General features: G+C 37.2%; 1 protein-coding gene across 1 annotated transcript in view; it reads left to right on the top strand.

The window, feature by feature from the left end:
• The window catches only part of cdk13 (cyclin dependent kinase 13), a 45,011-nt gene that overhangs the window by 13,058 nt on the left and 12,451 nt on the right, over positions 1 to 19,502 (top strand). The window contains exons 2-7 of the mRNA XM_008113030.3: positions 5,973 to 6,605; positions 8,709 to 8,879; positions 10,821 to 10,960; positions 11,906 to 12,076; positions 15,957 to 16,146; positions 18,415 to 18,471. Of these exons, the coding sequence (XP_008111237.2) occupies positions 5,973 to 6,605; positions 8,709 to 8,879; positions 10,821 to 10,960; positions 11,906 to 12,076; positions 15,957 to 16,146; positions 18,415 to 18,471 (1,362 nt within the window). The remainder of the gene's footprint in view (positions 1 to 5,972; positions 6,606 to 8,708; positions 8,880 to 10,820; positions 10,961 to 11,905; positions 12,077 to 15,956; positions 16,147 to 18,414; positions 18,472 to 19,502) is intronic.

Genomic DNA, 19,502 nt, shown 5'->3' with positions numbered 1-19,502 from the left:
TGGAAAAGAGCAACTGTAAATGTTATGCTTGCATGCCAAGATTTATCAAAGTATAAAGGAACCTTTCCCAAGGTTGGCCACCTCCTTATCTCACTTCTTCCCATACAGCTGGGAGGAACTCAGAGCTTTAGTTTCTAGTTAATAACAATAGACTGTGTTATATGAACTCCAAACTTGTTCTATTTAGCTGTTTACTTGGCTATAATTGACAAGTAGGATTCTACACCATTCACAGTGAATTAATGTACTGGCAAAGGAAGGACAGAGCTCATTGGCTTGAATTCTGCTGCTCTTATTGGAGAATACCACTATGTTTGTGGAAGTTACATTAGTGTTAATTTACCAAGTTACCATGGATTCCATGGCTCTACTCTAGTTGGAACTAATAATAAAACTTAGACCTATAGTTATTTTTTAAAAAATGCCAGCCTCACTGCTCATGGATTAATTTTTTTGTATAAAATAAAATGAGCCATGGCTAAGGTTGACCAAATTTTACCAGATTTGTACAACATTCTATTATTCAAAAGTAGATGGGGGAAAGAAAGGAATACATTCAGAGTGAAACAAGACATAAACCAAATATTCCCTTCAGTGTTTTGGGTTATAGGTACTTTACTCTAACTATTCACTATGCTGGCCGGAGTGATTAAAGTTGAAATTCACACTGTCTGACATTACTTTCCCACGCTTAACATTAGTTTAACCTGATGGCTAAACTGAGCAGTAATTTTTTTAAAGTTTTGACTCTGAAGTCAGGTGTTCTAATTCTAGACTGCTAAAATATATGTGCCTTATTTGTAACTTTTTTTAAAAAAAAAACACAAACTGCTGTATAAGAAGAAATTTCTTAAAAATTAGATTTACAATTCAGATAATTTTTCAAGTGTCTTGAATCACTTTGCTCTTGTTTTTCTTTGTGAAATGGTAATTTACATATTTCAGCAATATTGATTTGTTTTTGTTATGTGAATGTTCATAAATGTGTTGAGAAGAATCCTGCCAATAGAACACTTGTTTGAAATAGCCAGTGATGGTTGCAACATTTTCTCAGTAGCATGTATGTAACTTGGAACCAGCTGTTACTGTCTTCAAAAAGATGTGTCCTATAAAAGAAGTGTTACATAAAGCAAGAGAAAAACAGTTTGTATCACTGTTATCAAATAAGGCTAACACTGAGGAAACAAACTTTTTTTGCATACTTTTAATTGCATGTACAGTACTGGTTGGTGTTTTCATTTGCTCAGTTTAGGTTGGGTCCAAGGAATGGTGCCTGTAGTGTGTTACTAAGTTTGCCTTCACCTAATTTGAAGTATTCTCCCAATCTGGTCATCTCCTTCTACGCCATTCATAGTGTTCCATGCCTGTCAGCTTCCATCTTCTCTTTCACATGGGGGTTTCTCTGAATTTAACTTATATATGATCCAATTTTCACTGTGGTACTACAATATAAATGCTTGCTAAAAATGGTTAAGGAGAAGTGGATGTTTTAGCTCTAATTAAAGATAAGATAATGTGAATCTGAATTGGACTTTCTGTTTCTATTTTAAATACTTTCTTAACAGAAATGTATAGTAATTATTTGATAGGTTATTAAAATAGGTTGGTTGATAATAAAGAAGAGCTATTATACTAAGTCAGAGGGCCAGTTGACTCGTCTTACTACTTTTACAAACTCATAATCATATTCATTATGGCATCTTCTAGAACTATTCTGAATCCCACTGCCAGTAATGATTTGCTAGCACTTGACTATGCTATAGTTCATGTACAGACTTTTCCTTCCTTTTAATCAAAAAAGAGTTTTTAACTAGAGTTGTTATCTGAACTGTTTAGGAGCTGGAAGCTTATGAGTGAAAAGATTAAAAGGAAAAAAAGTTTCTAGCAGGCAATATTGTTTCATCATATGGAAGTAACAAAAGAGGTGAATTAGGGACAATTAGGACTCCAAAGATATCTCCTATAGATCAACCATGGGAGTATATTTTCGCAGAAGCTGTGGTGCATTTGATACTCTGCCTGAGTAATGTCATTATCCCTCCACCAACCAAGTTTCTGAAGTCTAGTGTTTGGTGTTCAGAACCATCATCTTCTGACAAGGCTCAAGAATAAATAGGATTCCAAAAAGGGAATTTACCATTCATTGTTATGGTCTTGCTCAAAAAGAAAAATGTCCTGGTGGCATATTGAAGAAAGTAGTAGGATTTTCAGACTAATTTATTTCAGCATAGCTTTCATAGATATCAATCCATTCTTCAGATACATTAATGTAGTTCAGTACTACAATAGCTGTGAGTATTTGAGTAACAGTTACATAGTTGGGGAAATTGGATCAGAATGTAATAAGATAGAAAAATATGTAAATCACAACCTTGGCCATACATTTTTTGAAGTAGCTGGTTTGTTATGTTTGTTGACTATCCCTCAATTTAATTTTGACTGTGGTAACCCTATGAATTGAGTCAATCCACTTCTTCCATGGTCTCACTTGTTTCTTACTGCCTTTTGCCTTAACCATTATTGTCTTTCTAGTGAGTCATATCTTCACATGCTATGTCCAGTATATGTCAATTTTTGTTTAGGCGTCTTCTAAGGAGAGCTCAGGTTTAATTGTACAATCCAATTATTTATCCTTTTAGCAGTTTATGGTATCCATAATTTCCAGCACCACATTTCATATGAGTTGGTTTCCTTGTATCAGCTTGCTTCACTGTTCAGCTTCCACAAGCATACATAGAAGTTGTAAATACAATGGCATAGAGAACCCTAACTTTAGTGTTCAGTGATACTTTACACTTCAGGATCATGTTTAGTTACTTCTTAGATGCTCTTTCAAGTTCTAGACTCCTAATTTATTGCCTGCAATCTTCATTATGATTAATAACTAGGCTAAGATGTGGAAAATCTTTTAACTATTTCAATGTCTTCATTATCTACTTTACAGTTACATACTTTATCTGTGGTCATTATTTCTGATTTCTTAATGTTCAGGTGTCATCTGCCTTTTTACCACATCCCTTTCTGCACAATACTAACAAGTTATGGTGACACTGCTGTTATCTTTGAGAAATTCTCCCACAGTGGCAAATATTACAACTGCTTCGCTCATTTAATCTAGCTCAGTGGTTCTCAACCTGACAGTCCCCAGATGTTTTGACCTTCAACTCCCAGAAATACTAACAGTTGGTAAACTGGCTGGGATTTCTGGGAGTTGAAGGCCAAAACACCTGGGGACCCACAGGTTGAGAGCGACTGATCTAGCTCTACAGTAAAATCCTGCCTGACATTATTGCTGTCTTCAGCATAACCTCTGTCCTTACAGGAGCCCACAATTCCACCACCCCAGAAAAGGGTTAAATATTTTTAAATACTGAAGTATAAATGTAATAAATTTGCTTACAAAAATCTTTCCTCTTATCAGAACCTTTTCAGAGGAGAGGTCTTTCCTGTGCAGTTTTAAGGTCTTGCAAAATTAGTGTATTCAGCCCTCTGCTAAAGCATGGGAGTGTGTGAATATATCCCAATGTGATCATTTATTTTTGACCCTTCCTTTGTTGTTGTTTGAGAATTGCTGGTTGTAAGTTGAAGACTGTATGTTCAGAAGGCAGAAGTACTCTGCATTGATTGTCTCATTCAACTTAAGCTTGCCATTTTTTATATCAGTTGATACTACTATGTAGAAATAGTTCTGTTTCTTCCATGTAGCATGAGTGACATTGCTGATGGAAGATGCTATACAGTGTATGATGTTAGAGGAAAAGCAAGTGAATAAAGGACCTGCCATGTTACTGCCAAGGTAGAGGCGATGAAAGTATCCGGGTGTAGACTGAATTTCATTGCATAATAGTAGCACCCCTCCTTTTAATAAAAAAGGAGATGCGACTATTACACGAAGAAAAATCCTTTTGGTTTTTTAAAAAAATAAAATGCCTTACCTATGAAAGGGGAGGAGGAGGAAGAGGGCTAAACCAGCCCCAAACAAACAGCTCCATTATGTTTGTGGTTTTACAAAAACAAACAAACAAACAAAAAACAACCCTGTAAAGCCATTTGTTCCTTCTTTCTCCAAAGGTAGCACAGTTAAAAACTATCAAATGAAAGGCTCTGGAGCTGCACTCTTTCCTCCTCCTGAGGCAAGTCGTCTTACAAAGCCTGGAATTGAATTATTTGGAGACAGGGGGAAGGTCCTAGTTCCAGACTCCAACATTTCAGGTTTTTTTATCTGCCTGACACCACTTCTGACACATTCCATAGGAGCCCAGGGTGGTGCAGCGGGTTAAACTGCTGAGCTGCTGAACTTGCTGACCGAAAGGCCGGCTGTTTGAATCCAGGGAGCAGGGTGAGCTCCCGCTTTTAGCCCCAGCTTCTGCCAACTTAGCAGTTCAAAAACATGCTCTGTCGGGAAAGTAAGAGCACTGCATGCAGTCATGCTGGCGACATGACCTTGGAGGTGTCTAGAGACAATCCCAGCTCTTTGGCTTAGAAATAGAGATGAGCACTAACCCCCAGAGTCAGACATGACTAGACTTAATGTCAGTGGAAAACCTTTACCTTTAACTTAAACTGCCTTGTCTTTGGAGTAGGAAGGAAGGGGGAATCTGCCTTAAATAGGGTTGTGACTATTATGTGAGAAACAAAAATACAATTTTTGTTACCCAAAAAATGGGGGGCGCAACTGTTATGCAGGGGTGACTATTATGCAATGAAATATGGGTACAGGCAGTTACACACATCTGACTTAAAAACAAGTCGGTGGTGAGACAACAGGAAGTGAGAAGAAATCTACTCTTAGGAAAGGACATTCACTCCTGAATGAATTATGGGGAAAAGGTGTCGTTACTGAAGCTTTCTCACCCTTCCTAGCCAATGTTTATTTGTGTATATTATATATATAGCTGGAGTTACATTTAAAATGTACATGTTCTGACTTACATACAAATTCAGTCTTCCTGAGAGAAAGATTTGTATGTTTTCCTATCTATGTAACCATACAGTTTTGTGTCAACTTCACAGTGGGTCTCAGAACAATAATAAGCTATTTTGTTATTACTGTAGGTCTTAATAATTTACTATCAACTATGATGAAACACATGCCCTGGTTATTGGGATTTTTTTTTTAAAAAACTTTACAGATGGAGTATGAGTTATCTTTTCCAGTTCAGGATCTTTTAAAGCCACACATCCAAACTGCACGTATTCTTTGTCAGAACTTGCTGTCTGTTGTGAGGCATGACTTGGCTACATCCTGTTTGGATTATCAGAATGTGCTCTACATGAAGTTGCCACCACCTGCACAGATACATTTGATAGAAACATGGGAGAGGAGCCTCTTGATGTCTGCTCCCAGTTTCTGAAACTATCTTCTTAGATATTAGGTTTGCTATCCTTTTATAGGTGGACAAAGACTTCTGAGACCTGACAGTTCAGAAGGAAAGGGGCCCTCTGTATGCTGCATTGTATTTATTCTTCTTCTTAATGGTTTGTTTTAATTGATAGTTTAGTTGTATGTTTAGCTGTTGTAGGATGAAAACCTTTTCACTGTATAATTTTATAAGTGATCTCAAAAACCAAGATGAAAGGCAAGATATAACATCAACAGTTATAATATAAGCTACGATAGAAAATTATACTATAGGGGCAAAGTTGGCTGGAAATAACAGATTATACTGGTGTTCTCATTGATAGACCAGGGTTATAGAGCTATGTTTGATTTGGCTGGTTATGTAATAGTGGTTCAATCAGTTAAAAAAGAAATGTGATGAACACAATTCGTCAACACAACTCATCACAGCAAAAGTAGGGAGGAAAGGGAAGGGTGGTGGCTAAGTTTGGGTTCCTGCTTTGTTTACTAGCATGTAAAATGAGCTGATAATACGTCACTATTTTGTAATAGATTTGAGTGAGGTCACTGTATTTGTATAATTTAACCAGTAAAGTTTTTTAATTGTCTAAATCTTTATTCTTCTAAGCAGGAGATCAGCAAAATCCAGAAGCAGAAGTCCTTATTCATCACGGCGCTCACGATCGCGTAGTAGACATAGACTGTCAAGATCCAGAAGTCGGCAGTCAAGTATTTCCCCTAGCACTCTCACTCTAAAAAGTAGCCTGGCTGCAGAGCTGAACAAAAACAAAAAAGCTAGAGCAGCAGAGGCAGCCAAAGCCAATGCAGAGGCAGCCAAAGCCAACGCAAAGGCATCAAATACTTCTACACCTACTAAGGGGAGCACTGATACAGGGGTGACTATTCCACAAGCGAACAATGTAAAGGAAACAAAGAAGGCAAAAACTGAACACACACCATCCCCTTCAGGTGTTTCAGCTTTGAAAAATGATAAGGCAAAGACAAAAGTTCCTGCCCAGGAAACAAAGGGGGAAAATAATTTGGTAGTAGAGAAAGCTGCTAAGCCAAAAAATCCAGTGGTAAAAGAAAGCAAATCAACCCCAGTGAAGACACCTACACAACCTGTTGCAGTGAAAGAGAAAAGCAAGCCTCAGCCTTCAAGTGCAGCACCCAACGAGAAGGATCACAGTGTTACATTCATAACTTCAACATTGCCACCCTTGCCTCTTCCTCCTATGCTGCCTGAAGATAAATACGCTGACAGGTGTGTTTTAAGAACCCTGTAGGTTACAATCTCTAACTTCAAACCATTTTTTTTAAACAGATGAATCTTAATTGATGTGAGAATAATGCTTGGTACACAATAGCTAGGGAGCAAACAACCTTCAATTTCAATGATTTTGCAAAATATTTGTTATAAACCCATTTGGGTACCTTTTCTTGCTGTCTAATAACGTTAGGCAGTGTTTACTGTGTCCTTTGCATTTTTGGTACATCAAACAAAAATGACTCATTTTTCCATTCGTTTGTATGAGCCTGTTTTAGAACAAAATATTTGAGGCTGGTTGGCATTGTTTTGATTGGTAAAGTTCAGTATTTATGATTCTACTCTACTCTCATTGTCTTTATCTAAGGTTTGGACTTGGATGGAGCTCTTTGTCTTTTTGTGCTTACCTATCAGCCCTGTAGGGTTATTTTTTTTTCTCAGAGCTTGGAAGGTTTGAAAAATAATTCCATGAGATCAGTGGTTAGCACTTTGGAGATTAAGTCATTGTCATTAGCACTGATAATGGAATACAGTGGGTTCTTGGTGTCTGCTGAGGTTTGGTTCCAGTACCCCTTGTGTATACCCAAATCAGTGGATGCTAAAGTTCCATTAAACACAATGCTGTAGTAAAATTATATTCTTATATTCTTCGGGGGGGGGGGGGATTTACAAGCTATGGAAAGTTGAATCCTTGGATACAGAGGGGTACAGTAATTACTTAAAATGTTATTTTTTAAAAATCAGACTAAATTGGAGCTTTGAAATAATAAAAAAACCAATAGAACATATAGATGTAAAAAATGTAACAACCAGCAGCAGAATAGGTGAGAATATGGAATTTAATTTAGTTTGAAGTACTGTGTAGCTATGAACAGCTCATTGCTTTCTATGAATATATCACAAGTAAATTTGTGTTCAGTGTGTTCAGTAAGTATAGGATTATAACATTCCATTTGTACATTAGTTTAGGACTGTAACATTAATAGATTTTGTTACAAATTATAAAACATGATTACATCCAGTAATGAATCACACCACTATCAGTAATCATTTTTCCTGAAAAAATAGGCAAATGTTGAAAAACAGTTGATAAACATCAAAGGGACTAAGTGAAAAGATCATTGCTATGTGGGTTCTTTTCTTTTCTTTTTTGGAGATGATCTTTCCAGAGAGAAACAATTTTCATACTCTACAATCAGTGTATAATAAGCTTCATAATCACAAATCTGTTCTAATTTGTAATTCTTTTACTGACAGGTAAATTTATATCTGTGTTTATTGTTCAAAACAAATACCTAGACATAGCATTGTTACAAAAGAGTAAATACAGAATAGGAAAATGATACGGATTGTGAGACTTTATAACTGCTGGGAATACATCAGGGTTCCTCATTCCTATAGAAGCAGGTATGTTGTATGATGTTGCTAGCAAACAGATTTGTAACTGATTGGCAAACTAAATACTAAAAGTGCTCAGCGATAATTTTACCATCTTGAACAGGAATTGTTTTTGATTGAACTTGAGTTTGTTCCACATTTTTTAGTAAATGACTTGGATAAAAGTAATAGAGGAGATTGTCATCAGATATATGGTTGACATAGGTTAGGAGTAGGATGGTGGTCAGAATATGAGATAATAGTATCACTGCTCTGCTGTGGTTAGACCTCACTTGGAGAGCTATTCCAGTTTTGAGTATCATAGTTTGCTTAATTCGGAGAAAACAGAGATTCGACAGCCATCTGTAAACATCTGAAGAGCTGTCATGTGGAAGATGGAGGATGCTTGCTTTCTTGAACTTGAGAGGGCAAGAGCTGAATCAGTTGATTCATGGAAAAAGATTTTGTCTAAACATTAGGCAGACTTTCCTGACAGTAAGACCTGTTTTGATAGTATAGTGGAGTGCCTCAGAAAGGGATGAACTCTTGCTTGGTTGGTTTTAAACAGGTTGGCTGGTGTTTCAAAGATGGTTTAGCTGCCAATTTCTGTAGTGACAGAGATTTGGACTAGATTAATCTTAGCATCCCTCTGTCTCTTCAGTTCTATGTTTCCTTTATATTTTAAAATATGAAAATATTTAATAGGTATTTCTCTTTATCAAGTTTTCAAGGGAGCATTTCTGCGAAAGCAGTTAAAAAAGAAGTAGAGAAGAAATTACGCCACTTGCTTGCAGATCTACCATTTCCACCTGAGTTGCCTGGAGGGGATGATGACTCCAGAAGCCCTGAAGAGAAGAAGACAACAGTGCATCCACATCATAAAAAAAGACCGAAGTATGTATTTTTCCCCTTTAAAATATTTGTTTCAGTTTTTGTTCTAATCAATATGTGATTTTATTAAAATTGCTTTTAGTATTTATTTGTATATGCAAGAAAATGAGCTAAAATAGAAGTTAGCCTAGTTTAAGAATGCTTTTACAAATGCAAAACAAATAGGCTATAAATAGCCATTAAAAGAGCTAGCAATACTTTTCCTATTTGCACTCTTCTATTTCATTGTTCTTTATTGTACCAATGATGATGATGACGATGATGTCGTCTATTTATACCCCACTTTTTCTCTCCACAAAGGAACTCAGAGTGGCTTACAGTAAAAGCAGTTTAATACAATTTAACATCTACAAATATATAAACATTAAAAAGGAATTAAATATAAATTGTATTAAAAATTGATCCATAAAAACCGATTGAAGTCAAAACCACAGCACCCTCGACTTGATCTTGATCTTTAAAAGCCTGCTTGAGTAAAAAGGTTTTAGTCTGCCACTGAAAGAACAGCAGTGAAGTGGCCATTCTGGCTTCCTTGGTCAGGGAGTTCAGGGCAGCCACTGAGAGAGAAGTTTCCACCAACTGAGCTTGCAATGGAAGTGTGACTGAGAGAAGGGCCTCTCTTGAAGACCTCAGGGCCTGGGCAGGGTTATACAAAGAGATGCTGTCAGCCGAATAGCCTGGACCTGACCTGTATAGGATTTTAAAGGTCATAACCAGCACTGTAGTTGTAGCTAGCTCCAATTAGCAACCTGGCCACAACTTTTTGGACCAGTTGAAGTTTCCAAACACTCTTCAAGAGCAGCCCCGCATGGAGCACATTACAGTAATCCAAATGGAATATACAGTGTTCCCTCACTACTTCGCGGTTCACTTTTCGCAGACTCACTGTTTCACAAATTTTTAATAAACACCAAAATAATATTATAAATCATAAAATAATATAAACCCCTCCTTCTACTTCCCACCTAAGAAGAAGCCTAAGGAAGAAAGGAAGGAGAAGCCGAAGGGAGAAAAAATGAGGCTGAAACAGTTATGTTTTCGCCTCACAAGGCAGTATAGAGTCCAAATATAGCATCCCTACTTTGCGGACTTTCTCTTATTGCGGGTGGCCCTGGAACGTAACCCCCACGATAAGTGAGGGAACACTTGTACCAAGAATGGGATATCATCTGGTGATACATAATGGAGCTATGTAAGGGTGGTGCTGAGAATCAAAGAAATGTTTTACATTTATTTTCTGGTCATTGGCTAAGTTCATACACATTTTTCCTAGTTAAGAAAAGAAGACAATTAATTTTAGATGTACTTATCTAATGAATGAGTATACCTGGAAAACTGCAAACATTTTTTGAACTGCCTGCTCACCAAAAAAAATGTGTGTATGCCCATAAAAACATGTGGCACAGGATTTTTGACAGTGATAGAAGGAAAAAAGATATTTAGGGTATTAAGCTCCTGAGTGAGTGTTTTAATGTTAAGAGAATAGACCAGGGTAAAAATGTGAAGTACACGGATACATGCTACCCTAAAGTTTTGTATTGCCCTTGGGTCCCCTGGACTCTTATTACTTCCCAGTCACCTTTTTTTTAAAAAATTGAGCAAAAGTAATTTTTGTCCAAAGAGTCCAGTGTATTGGAGTTTGCCACTCCTGGAATAAAAATGCTTATGTTACTGTATTTCACAGGTTTTCACCCCTCACATGTTGTTCTTTCTGATGTATGTAGTATTGTTTGGTAGAGATAACACCAAAATCAATGGACTGCATTCCTTATTAGTAAATTAGAGCTGTAAAGTTAGATTGTGTGAAAAGGAATCTCATGTGCTACTAAAGTTTAATGACAGCATTTTCACTAAATTGATAGTAATAGTTGAAGTCCTTAAACAGATAATAGTATGTTTACAGCAAAGGTCAATAGAATTTTATTTCTCCTCGCCCACCCTTAGGATATGTGGACCACGCCACGGTGAAACAAAACAGAAAGAAATTGACTGGGGGAAACGTTGTGTTGATAAATTTGATATAATTGGCATAATCGGTGAAGGAACATATGGACAAGTTTATAAAGCTAGAGATAAAGATACAGGTAAGCTCTCGAAAGTATTCCTTGCGTGAAGAGTTGGGGTTGAGTGCGATTGCCATTGCTGATTCAGAGTGAGACCATAAAAGCAGTGGGTTAATTCTTCGTATCAACAAATTCAAGGCAGGATCTCCAGAATTCTGGAATGCTACATCTGGATTTCAACCTCCTCTCTCCTTAGTTTATTATCAATTCCTGCCTTACCATCTGGTTGGGCATTTCTGTTTTTCCCTTTCTGTCTATGTAAACTTCTAATTTTAATAATTCTCAGTTTACATAGATAATCAGGGTGAAGTAAAAAGAGAAAACAGAAACAGGATGTATAGGAAGACATCTGCTTGTCTTCCAAGAAGTGAAGGTGTCAGGCAGGGAGATAATCTAGAATGTATTGAACAGAGTTTATGAGTCATTGACCTGCTATGAGCAAATATCTGTGACAAAAAAGATGTATTGGTAAAAAATAAAATAGCTTCATGGTATAGATTGGAAGAAGTAGAAAGGTGTGTCATGTTTCATGTTCTGGAGTGTATAGAAAATCACTATCGCTAAAGTTAATTTCTCTGTGTTAGAAGAAATCAGATGCTACCTGTCTGTGGTCACTAACAAAATACCAGATCAGCTCCATAAAAGCATTTGTTTGGTCGAGTCCAGTGGCTTTTTGAATTATAATTTTGGAGGATTGTGATCATGCAGAAAGTTATCTGTGAAACAGGATTTTTAAAAACTGAGCCCTGGATACTGTTGATAGTTTTCATGCAGGCTGAGAGAAGAAGGGAAAATCGTGGCAAGAAGAAATTGTTTAATTTTAATTTGTACAGCTGTAATACTACATCAGAACAGAAGAATTGCACAGAGTTCTAAAAATGTGTATTAATATGGTATGAAAAAAGTTGTAGACAATTCTAAATTACTAAATGAAATCACTATAAATAAAAAAATATTTTCTTTTAGGGGAGATGGTGGCACTAAAGAAGGTACGGTTAGATAATGAGAAGGAAGGGTTTCCCATAACAGCTATTCGAGAAATAAAGATTCTCCGGCAACTTACTCACAAAAGCATAATCAACATGAAAGAAATAGTAACTGATAAGGAAGATGCTCTAGATTTCAAAAAGGATAAAGGTAAGTACATAAGTGTTGTCAGTACTGAATTTAATTAAGCTTATTGCTTTATTAGAAATATATAATTTAATTTCTTAAACATAAATCCAGTATCTTAAAAATCAGATTCTGTAAAACTTTGCATGTATTAATTCTATTTTGTTGTGGTGGGCTACATTTATGAGCAGTATAATATCATCCTACATAATGTGAGGTTGATTTCTTTTTCAGTGTTAATGTCATTGTCTTATCTGTCAATCTGTGAAAAACCTCTTGAGGAAGAGAATCACAAATAAATACAAATAAATGGTGCAATTTAATGTAATAATTGATAAATATAAAACAACAGCAAAACAAAATCTCAGACCAGACTGTAATGGTCAGAGTACATATGGATCATTATGAAGAAATGTTGGATATGGCGTTTTCCTGAGGTCATTGTGCATGCTCCCAGACTGTCACGTACAGGCTTCCTCAGTTCAGAAAACAAAGTTCTTGGGAGATAGTAAAACATTTTTAAGAGAACCAAGCAGCAAAACTGTAACATGGATTTTGTCCAATCTGATGAGTATTACCTGCATCACATATTTATAGGCTGCACCATTCAAATAATATACAAACTTTCATACCATTTGTGCAGGCTCTCTTTCCCCTCCCCTCCCCCCAATAACAGCATATTAATAATATGCTATTATTAATGATAGCATAATATACTATTACTAGCTGTGCCCGGCCAGGCGTTGCTGTGGCTTTTTTTTAGTGGTGTTGGTCAATCTACATTGGGTTTTATTTTTGTTGTGACCGTCAACAAAAATTATACAGTATTATTTATTCATTTATTACATTAAAGACATATGATAGGATATTACGCTATAACATATAATAGTATACGACTATTTCACAATATTAGTAGTAATATATATATACAGTAGAGTCTCACTTATCCAAGCCTCGCTTATCCAAGCTTCTGGATAATCCAAGCCATTTTTGTAGTCAATGTTTTCAATATATCATGATATTTTGGTGCTAAATTCATAAATACAGTAATTACAACATAACATTACTGCATACTGAACTACTTTTTCTGTCAAATTTGTTGTATGACATGATGTTTTGGTGCTTAATTTGTAAAATCATAACCTAATTTGATGTTTAATAGGCTTTTCCTTAATCCCTCCTTATTATCCGAGATATTTGCTTATCCAAGCTTCTGCCAGCCCGTTTAGCTTGGATAAGTGAGACTCTACTGTGTGTGTGTGTGTGTGTGTGTGTGTGTGTGTGTATATATATATATATATATATAATTATATTGTTTTGTTATTAGTATTATATTGCAGTGTATTATAATATTATTAGCAGTATTATATGTATATACAATGTATTGTATTATTATATATATTAATATATTGCAAATTGGCCCCAGAGTACGGAATGGCCTTGTAGTTTCAAAGCCTGGGTGGTTCCGTGTGTTAGAGGGGGTGGGATGCTTTGTTGGGAGGTGCTAGGTGGTTCTGATTGTTTCCTGGATGGAATTCTGGTGTTTTCAGAGTGTTGCTCTTTATTTACTGTCCTGAGATGAGAGAGTGATGAGTACGGAATGGCCTTGTACCTTCAAAGCCTGGCTGCTTCCATGCCTGGGCGGGGGGGGGGAATCTTTTGGTGGGAGGTGTTAGCTGGGTGTGATTGTTTCCTGGATGGAATTTGTGTGTTTTCATACTGTTGTTGTTTATTTACTGTGCTGAGATGAGAGAGTGATGAGTACGGAATGGCCTTGTAGGTTCAAAGCATGGGTAGTTTCCTGTGTGAAGGGGGGAATCCTTTGGTGGGAGGTGTTAGATGGCCCTGATTGTTTCCTGGATGGAATAGCTGTGTTTTTAGAGTGTTGATCTTTATTTACTGTCCTGAGATGATATTGTTGTGTATTATTGTACCACAGTAATTATTTCATATTACAGTAGAATCTCACTTATCCAACATTCGTTTATGCAATGTTCTGGATTATGCAATGGAGTCTGCCTTTTAATAGTCAATGTTTTTGGAGTGAGTGTTTTTAATGTATTGTGATATTTTGGTGGTAAATTTGTAAATACATTAATTACTACATAGCATTACTGCGCATGGAACTACTTTTTGTTTCAAATTTGTTGTATAACATGATGTTTTGGTGTTTAATTTGTATAATGATTACCTAATTCGATGTGTAATTGGTTTTCCTGAATCCCTTCTTATTATCCAACATATTTACTTATGCAACGTTGTGCCAGCTTGTTTATGTTGGATAAGTGAGATTCTAGTGTATATCTATAATGTGATATTATTTGTTTAGAAGTGGATTATATGAGGCGCCTTCTGTTATAACAATAATAATTATTATAATCTTGAATGATTATCATTGTGATAAAAATAATAACTTACCACTTATTATTAGTTGTTATTATATTGTTGAGTGATTATCAATGCTATAATAATAACTATTAATTTGTGAATGATTATTACTATAATAATAATAATAATAATTTTCTATTATTACGATTTGTTAATACATTGTTGAATGATTGTCAGTGTTATAATAATAAGAACTGACTATTATGAATTATTATGTTTTCAAATGATTATCAGTATTATTATAATAATAAATTAGTATTATTATTAGTGATTATTACATGATCAGTTATTATTATATTAATAATTATTACAGGGAAGGGAAAGGTGAGGGCGATAGGGTTTGAGAGGGAAAAACGGGGGGCTTCTGAGGCATTGGAGGGATTGTAATTTGTGGGTGAGAACAACAACAACAACAGAAAAGGGGGAAGCTCAGCCTGGGCCAACTTGGGCCTTCCCTTGACTTGTTTTGGGCGCCAACTTCCACCCTTCCTGGCCTGAGGCTCTTTCCTTTTCCCCATCAACCGTTTAACCGGGTGAGGGGGAAAAGGAAGGGTCCTGAGGCCTGGAAGGGCGGGGGTTGGCGCCCCAAACAACTCGAGGGGAGGTCCAGGCCTGTTCGAGGGCCGTGCCCTCCTCTTCCCCCCTCACCTTGAAGAGCTTGAAGACCTCCGAGAAGAACCGAGAAGGGAGGAGGAGAGAGGGTGAGGCGGGGGCTCCGCGGGGCCTTTCTCGCACTGAGGGGAGGGGAGAGGGGCGGGAGGAGGGGGCCTGAACGGCAACCAGGGCCTTCCATGGGCCCTGAGGGGGGAGGAGATCGAGGGGGAGAGGGCAGAGAGCGACGTGAGGCCCGCACCTCCCAGCGCAGCCTCCTGCATCCCGCGCCCACCAAGGAATCGGCCTTCCTGCCTTTCTTCCTTCAGCTCTGAGGCGAGGTGTGTGTGTGCGCGCGGGAAAGGATGGGGGGGGTGCGCGCAGGCGCACATCGCCTGTTGCGGTTTTTGGCCGTTTGTGGCCCTGTGATTGTGTTTGTCATATAAATGTGTTGTATCTTACTGGAGCCGTGGCTGATGGGTTGTTTTGTCAAATTTGGAGGTTGGGGGGCCTGTAGATTTGTTGTTTTGTGCATCGCCGTGATGCCATCACTCTTTTATATATATAGATTGTTACATATTGTTGTATGCTAACAATAATAGCAGTACCCATGATCCAGTATAGATATGCATAGCATCAAAAGGAGTATAGTGTCTTGATCGAAGGAAGTTTTATTGCCCCTCTGTTCTGCTTTGGTTCGACCTCACCTAGAATACTGTGTCCAGTTCTTGGCACCACAATTCAAGAGGAATATTGACAAGCTGGAATGTGTCCATACGGTTGATCATCTTAATAATTTCTGTGTAACAAAGTGTGTTCTAAATTGTGTCACTTTTTGTAGAATTCACTGTTCATGCATTTGTAATGAAATTCTCTTAAAATAAGCTAACTAGATGGGGATTTTTTCCCCCAAACATTCCCCTAGGTGCTTTTTACCTTGTGTTTGAATATATGGATCATGATCTGATGGGACTTCTGGAATCTGGTTTAGTTCATTTTGATGAAAATCATATTAAATCCTTCATGAGGCAGTTGATGGAAGGCTTGGATTACTGCCATAAGAAAAATTTCTTGCACAGAGATATTAAATGCTCCAACATCTTATTAAACAACAGGTATGGGTTCACTTTTGTAAATGTACAAAGCTTAGAATTTCAGAAATAGACAAATTTGTGTTTATGTTGTAATATATGTATTTTACGGAGTGTTTTTAAGTGATTGTGTGTTTGTTTATGTTTTAGTAATGCTGTAACCCGCCTCGAGCCATGAGTAGAGGCAGGCAAGAAATAAGATTGTTGTTGTTGTTGTTGTCGTAGTTGTTTATAAGACCCAATCTCCTGTTTTGCCTCTTCCAGAGAGGGCTTTTTCTCCACTTCTGCTTTCTCTTTGGCAGCTATCTCTGCTTAGACCAGCTCAGAATGACCTTCTAATCACATCATGGTCACTGCTGCTTCCTCAGTACAGTTGTGAATCTGACTGCATTCATTATCATTGTGACTTTCTATGGCTGTAGGGAACGTGACAATTATAGGTCTTTCTGTAGGAGATCACCATATATTTCGTATGATCACTCTCTGTCTTTGAAGTTTGCCTATGAGAAATTTGAGCAGGACTGGCATCATGCTCCTAGGTAGCATATATTTTACACTTTACCAGCAGTGTAACCTGCACTACCATTATCATGATCCACTTCACCATCAACAGAGTCTGCAAAAATCTCTGGATCTCGAACACAGGGCTCCCAAGTTGCTGCATTCAACCACTGAACCTTCTGCCCAGCTTTCCTATTTGCCCTCTTGCTGACCTTCTTAGCCTTTGTCTTCAGGCCAGCATCCTAATTTGACTGTTCTGGTGTCAACTCCACTGATATCTCTTTGATCTCATTCCTTAGTAACAAGGATTTCTACTTTGTTTACATCACTAACTATTCTCAACTGGTGAACGTATTGGCAAGCTTTCCTGCATCTAGAATCCCACTGGTAAAAAGATAGCTGAAGAGTTACAAGAATCTTCACCCTCTAAAGATGAGCCCTAATCTCCATTGGAGTTTGGGGTTTGTACCTTTACACCACTTCAAGCCAGTGACTTCTTGTGACATCTGCCTGCTCATCCGGAACAGCTACTTCTTAGTGGCAATAATGTCTGGCAGAAGGGCAGGAGAGCTGTTTGCCCTTTATGTGGACCCTCCATATTTAAATTTCACAATTTATTACTTTTTTTGTTCAAAGTGCTATCAGATTTTCATCTAAACAAGGACATCGTCTTCTTCACTTTCTTGCAGAATCTTGTCTTGGATTTTTAGTGTGCAGCGCAGGCACTTGCTTTCTATTGCTACACTTCACAAATCTCAGAGACACTTTGTATGTTACTCTTCTCAAGTGCCTGCTAGTTTATCTCATTGTCTTTCAAAGTGGGTTGCTTCCACCATTCACCTGACCTGTGCACTTGCAAAGTCAGATTTTCTAATACATATCTGCACCCACTCCTGCAGTCACCTCACCACCACCTAGCTTTCTGAAATGTAAATTATTGGAGAATATTTGTAGTATGGCTACGTGGTCATAGCCTTTGATTTTCATCACATGTTGTACAATAGATTTAAGGTCCAGGGCTGATGCCACCCTTGAGAAAGCCCTGCTATTTTCTTGTCTTGCTAGTCTCCCATTTGTGTGAGTCACAGAGACCACAAAGAAGAAAGATGGGTTGCTTAGCTGTTACTGTAGTTCTTCGAGTGCTCATCTGTTTACACATACACCACACCTCCTTTTTCTCCACATTGTGTCCTGCTTCCTCTCTGTAGCTGTTATAGTGTTTAGGAATCAGGTTGGTGACATGAACTGGGATGAGGGACTTGCATAATAGCACTAAAAGGTTCAAAATACTGTACTGCACAGGTACAGAAAACCCATTTGTGTGATTTCAGAGAGACTATTCAAAGAACTATGGTTTCTGGTAGCTAACTGAAACATTGATCCTTGACCTTGGTGACAAATATATTCTTAACAAAAATAGGACTGTATATTTGAATAATTAAATTGAAGGCAACCTAATCATATTGTAAGTCAAAAGACCCAATTAAAGTATTAGTTCAGAAGTAAATAAAGAAGAAATGAACAACATTGTGATTTAGAATTATTAGTGGCAACTATTGGTGCCAAACATTACTTGTAGTGCATTATAAAATAAAAGTTAGTAGTAATAAAGTAGTAAAATCATTTGCTACTACAGGTAACACTATTTTTGCCCCCTGTTGAAGGTTTCATGTATTTTCTAGCAAATGATACTCAGAAAGCATTTTATATTATGTAATAATTAATCTTAAAGGTGCATCAGTTTTTTTGGTGTTATAAACAGTTGTACAAATTGTTTATTTTATCCACTAGAGGGCAGATCAAACTTGCAGATTTTGGACTTGCTCGGCTGTATAGTTCAGAGGAGAGGTAAGTCTTATAGTATATATAGTTCTATGAAATATCTCTTTAGTAAAATCTAAATGCCAGGTGAAGTGTTGTAAAATGTACATTTTATTATGGTTATGACTGTGAAGTGTAGGCTGGTAACTTAGGCTGATTTCTAGAATATTGTTTTATCTTTCTAATTACGTTTAAATTAAACTGCAAAATCCTGTTTCTGACATCCTAGTTTTAATAATAGTAATAATCCCTCCATCTAATATCCTAATAGAATTGTATACAATGTAGTTCAGGAGAAGAATGAAAATATAAAACTTAACTACTGAAACTATATGGTTCTAAAAATCTTCAGTTCTGATGTAATATAAATTAGAAGCATTATTGGTAATCAAGCCATGAGTTGTTTAGTTTTCACTGCGGTAGTAAATATTTTTCTGCAATGTATGACACCACATCCAGCATGAGGATTCAGAGGATCGAAAAGCCTTCTCTTACAAAAATAACAATTCAGTAAGAGGGACAGGAAACAGTAATGATCTGTCAGAAGACAAAGCTGCATGCATCATATGACCAGCCCCATACCCCCTAAACTGGTCTGCTACCTGCAGTAGTAGTGGAACTTCCTGTGTCATTGTCTAGATGCCCCTGCATTTTTGGGTGAACTGTGATCATGGGAAGAGGCAAACACAGAACGGTGACATCCAAGGTAGTCTCTTTCAGGAATAAGTAATTCTTTTGCTTCTCTTCATCAGTTGCAAGTCTGTCTTATGGAGAGATGTATCAGAATGATATATTTCCACTGGAATGAGAGCAAAGCCAGTGTTTGAAGTGATGCAGGTGGCAACTATCTCTGAGCACATAGAAGCCTTTAATTACTTTCATTGGTACACTAAAGACTAGCCTCTAATGGTACACTTAGCTAGTCCAGTATTTCACATCTAATTTTTGCTGATCTTTAAATCACAGAGGTTACTCTTTTGTCAGTGCAGTACATGGGGCAGTATGAACTAGCCGTTGCTTTGTTGTTAAAATACCTAGCTTCCTCTTGTGAGCTATAT

This window comes from Anolis carolinensis, chromosome 6, assembly GCF_035594765.1.
Source record: "Anolis carolinensis isolate JA03-04 chromosome 6, rAnoCar3.1.pri, whole genome shotgun sequence".
NCBI lineage: Eukaryota > Metazoa > Chordata > Lepidosauria > Squamata > Dactyloidae > Anolis > Anolis carolinensis.
Note: the sequence above shows the minus strand (reverse complement) of the source record. Positions and strands in the feature narration are given on the sequence as shown.